The 4856-nt window shown below is 38.2% G+C and overlaps 1 protein-coding gene across 1 annotated transcript; it reads right to left on the bottom strand.

Moving 5' to 3' along the window:
* Positions 1-223: 223 nt before the first annotated feature.
* On the bottom strand, positions 224-3006 carry LOC131937601 (uncharacterized). Its single transcript, XM_059295154.1, has 3 exons — positions 1922-3006; positions 1494-1649; positions 224-878 (listed from the first exon to the last, which is right to left on the bottom strand). The coding sequence occupies exons 1-3, from the start codon at positions 3004-3006 to the stop codon at positions 224-226; spliced, it is 1896 nt and encodes a 631-aa protein (XP_059151137.1).
* Between the last annotated feature and the right edge of the window lie 1850 nt (positions 3007-4856).

The following is a 4856-nucleotide window of genomic DNA, read 5'->3' as shown; positions in this document are numbered from 1 at the left end:
CTATTCCGAAGTATACCCTTTTAAATATACAAAACATGAAAACATTTACAATTGCGCGCAGTAATTTGTACCAGAGTCTAAAGAATACCCACAGCAAGATCATTTAAGTTTGAAGATTCCATAATCAGTTTTCACTTTAACTTAACATTAGTATTATCAGACTCATAAAAAACAGGTAACCTAATCAGGTTTACTGAACGAATGAAAAGAATTTTTTCCCAAGCTAATGTAGTTTAGACTTGGTTGGCTTGCAGTAACAATATTGTCTTAATTTCTCTTCTTCGATGCAATCTGCCTGGTGTTTGTACATGTTCAGCCTGATTACGTCACCAGTCACCACTGCTTTATTTGACCTAGTCACGCCTACAACACCTTCATAGATGGCGTCGTTGGGTAGGGTAGTCACGGTCACCTGGTACTGTTTTTTCTGAGAGATATTGCTGGATATGTCGATCAGAGTCGTTACCTGATTCAGTTGTAGAGATAAACAATTATTTTTCAATTGTTTAGGAATGTAACGGTTTACTTTTTCCACAAGCGCCAAGCCGAGAAATTGAGCGAAAGCCTTGCTTAACTTGGCCTCTGTGAAGTCCATGCAAGCACAGCATTCCACGGCGATCTGCGCATGCTCACACGTGCGTCCTTCTGGAATCTCTTTGAACAAGCTAAACCTGGGCTGGGTGAGACTTCCTTTCCCGGTCTCTGCTTTAAAGTACAGCAGGTCAATCAAAGTCTCGTAGACGTCCGTGTGGGTCGTCAGACGCTCTTGGTTGGTTTTCACAACTTCCATCAGCTGCGGGTATTTGGTGTGGAACCATGATGGGAACACCAGGAACATGTAAGGTGTCCTCGCCTCTACCATGCCGTTGTACGTAGATCTGTAAAGGCAAAATAACTATTATATTTTTCGAGAAGTAATACAATTAATGAAATACTGTTCTAGAATTATACATCTTATGATATTTAAAAAAAAAAAACTACTGAAAAACAAGTTGTAGATCCTGTTATTTTTCAGTTTAAACAGCTCGTTTAATATATTATTGAATTGTACAAGAGTATATTTGGGGCAAACTTTTCCTGTCGATTTATTGGCAGGTTCGGATGTTTCCCTCTCTTTAGGTTCGCACCGGTGATGTTTCACTGGATTCGTCGCTCCACACGTTACAAACAGGTATGCCTCTACACAATGGTGTACGCAGTGCACGTTTTAACGTTATTATATAGTTTCGCTGTTTTAAAAATCGTATTGGTTTTTCCCTCATGGTTAGTTTACAAATAAATTTTGAGCAGATCTAATATGGCTATACATAATCAAATTGTATCACGTTTTAATAATACATCACATGGTTATTAAATTATTTAAATGTGAGTAATTATCTCAAGCTGCCTTTAGACCCATCCCCCACACGGTGCGTAGAGTACAATGTTAAATCTCAGATTTACAATTGTATATTTATCTGATCATACTGGATATTTAAAGGACTATAAATTACCGTATCGCTCCAAATCTGGGCCCGTGATCACTGAAAAACACAAGGACGGTGTTGTTTAGAAGGTTTCCGTCCACCAACTTTGTCAAGAATCTGTAGTAGAGTTCATCACCTGCACTGGCCATATCGACGTCATCGTGGGTCAAATGAGCAGAAAAACTACAGAGAAAATGGTCTTTATTTCTTTTAATTGCAAATGAGTTTTGAAAAATTAAATTAAAAATGTAAATGCAATATTATTAAGAATTGTTTTGAAAAAAAAAAATTTATTTTAAAAGATGAAAATAATACAAATACGTATTACACGATAGTTGTTAAATTATCATATTCGCCTCAAAACATTATTTAAAGAATTTAGAAATGTGATGAATGCAACATTTACTTATTAGTTTCATAATGTAATTCATTAATTTTGATGAATGCTGGTGTACCTGTATGTAAAGTACGGCTCTGTTTTAGAATTATTGAACAAAGTCGCAAACTTCACCCAGTAGTCAGTCAGTAGAGTGATGTCTGGGACGTCACCTATACAGAAACCACTTCGCATCATGTCGTTATCAAAATCAACCACCGCCTCCCGGAAGTAGTAATCCACCGGCTGCTTGACCCAACCCCGTTTCTTGTTGTGGAATGACGTTATACGTGACCGATCAACAAACATGGCCGTTCTGTAGCCGGCATTTCGGTAGGTGCTCCAGAGAAAAAAGTCGTTGATTTTGTCAAAAGACTGACTGCGAGTCCAGTTAACCCTGAGCATGGACCCTTCACTGTTCCCTGTGAGAAGTCCAAACACATTCGGCAGGGTGTTGTCAGCGTACTTGTTGTGCTTGTGTAGCTCTACGGCTTTCATGGTCTCTAGAAGAATACGTCTTGTTTTCGGCATGGAGCGTATCATGCTGTTTCTCGACATGCCATCAACACCTACCATCATGACGCTTAGAGTCTCTTTTGGGGCGTGTTGGTTTACATGCGCGGTATACTTGATCTTTAATTCGGCCTCTAGCTCTGGTTTTCGTCGTATGAATGTTAAGTAAGACTTTGATATGACGATGTTGGAGGTGTTGTAGCACTTGACGAGAACATATTCCGCCGTGACGCGAACAGAGTCTTTAAAACACGGACCTTTCTGAAAAGTTATTGTCTTTTGATCCTCATTTTGATTTGGGTCTCGAACCCGAATTTCGTAGCAACAGTGTTTGAAAGTGGATTTCAGCCACGGCAATTCTTTTATTTTGGTGTGGTTTATAAAAGCTGTATCGCCTTTAGTATAGACAAGATGGGGTTTCTTTTTAGAGCAGTCAATGGTAGGGAATTTTCTGGTGATGTTTTCTATTGCTTTATCAAAAGGGTCAACGGCAGGAAAGCTGCAACCTGAAGTTTTACGGTCGGCCTCAGGGACATCTTTTGATTCACGATAGTTTATACGAAAATTGTGCACAAGATTTGAGTACAACAAATAAACATACACAAGAGTTGTCGAAAAAATCCAAAATATCAGAACCAGAAAAGCACGCATTTTTCTTGATTCACCTGTAATTACAATTTTTAATATTAAAATGTGTTTTTTTTAAATACTAAAACTAAAAGTTGTTAAAAAAACACGTTTATCTGAAACTAATTTTTAAAAGCGTTGATGATAATGTGGTAATTCTTCACAGTGTTTGCAATAAAAGTTTAAAGCATATACTTACGCATAATTGTCATGTCAATGTCCAGGCGGTTAGAACTGCTTGTGCCTGTTCAGTAAACAAGTGGGTGGCGTGACGTCTGGACTATATATAAAAAAAACGTCCACCTGTTGCACTGGGGCAAAGGGTTATAATCCATGTGTGGGTTTTTATACACTCTGTCTTAGGCTGGCTGTTGTTGTTTGTTTGTTTAAAAATGTTTTTTTTTTTTTTTGCATTTAAGTGTAGGCGTTGAGCGATTCGGTTGTTATTGTGGTGTGTTGTGGGGTGTGTTAAGTGATTTTATAGGATGTATGTAGTTTTCAGGTTTATTGTGTTGTATATGTTGTAAGGTACCAGGTTTGTGTGGTGTTGTTTGGTGGGCGTGATGAGGTGAGAAATTAGGTGAGTGTTGGCGTGGGGCTAGATCTACTCCGTGTATGTGTGTGGTGTTGTGAAAATGTCTTGTCGGGTTGTATGGGCAGTGGTGTGTATGGAATGAACAACTGGTGGGGGGATTTAATGTCGTGTTGGTTGCCGTGTGTAGTATAATGTGGATGATTGAGTGAGTGAATTTCTGAGCGCATATAGGCGTGTGTGAGGTGGATGTGGCGTTTGATTCGAAACGTGGCTTACGGTACTTTCGTAGTGTGGTACTTTGTGGTGTAAAGCAAGCATGGTACGGTTATTGGTCTACTCCGTATGTGTGTTGCGTTTGGGTGGGATGGGGTGGGTCTGGTGTATGGGGAATCGTGTGTATGGTGTTTGATGAATGATTGGTTTCTATTGTGGGGTTAGTGGCGTGAGGTTCGCGTAGGGCTATGTGAGGTGGTGGAAAATGTGGTGTTGAGTATGGGTTTATGAGGGTTTACGTTGTGCGGTATAGTGTTTTTGGCGAGGCGTGGTTCATGGTGTGTAGCTGTTGTAGTGACTTGTAATATTTATTTTTCTGTTTATTTTTTTCCAAGTATTTCTTTTGAACACCAACAATTGTACAAAACATCCATTGGCGCCTGTTTTTTTATTTTTTTTATTTTCGAAAAAGTAAAAGTAAACTACCATTTCGATAATTACGTTCCATAGAGTAGCTGAAGTAGATCCCACATGTTTTGTGACCTCGGCACACGAAAGGATCGTAAAGTCAGCACTATGCCCTGCAGCTTTTACATTCTCTAACGAGTTATGAATGCATAATCCCTTACCTTGGTTAGCCCGGGATCCGAACTCTAAATTTTCGGGTTAGCAGTCTACGATAAGACCACGCCAAGCTCTATTGTGTTTACAACTTTGTATTTTAATTTTTTTAACTTTTTATATTTGCCCAAACTAGAGATCAGAAAAATCTGCAGCATGTGTAGAATGTCAAAATACAGATGTATGTTGAAAATGTATTAGGTTTAAAGTTTAAACTGAGAGTATAGAAAAATTATTTAAAGACGTTAAATATTAAATATTATATTTTTGAAACACCTTTACTTATACAAAATGACTAAACTTTTCAATTTGTTTCCTTAAAAAAATAAAATAACCGTCGAGATATATTAATGTTAATTTTTTAATTCAATTTTTAAAATGATAAAGTTGCTTATCGGAACTTGGCGGGATACAGAGCAGGTGAAGTAGAGTTTACCTGTTTCTGTGTTCTCAGCGTATGAAGGGATAGTGTGGTCAGAGACATGCTCGGCCGGAATCTTTTTTT

This window comes from Physella acuta, unplaced genomic scaffold (genome assembly GCF_028476545.2).
Source record: "Physella acuta isolate Inbredline_101_S28 unplaced genomic scaffold, ASM2847654v3 ptg000214l, whole genome shotgun sequence".
In the NCBI taxonomy this organism is placed as follows: Eukaryota; Metazoa; Mollusca; class Gastropoda; family Physidae; genus Physella; species Physella acuta.
Note: the sequence above shows the minus strand (reverse complement) of the source record. Positions and strands in the feature narration are given on the sequence as shown.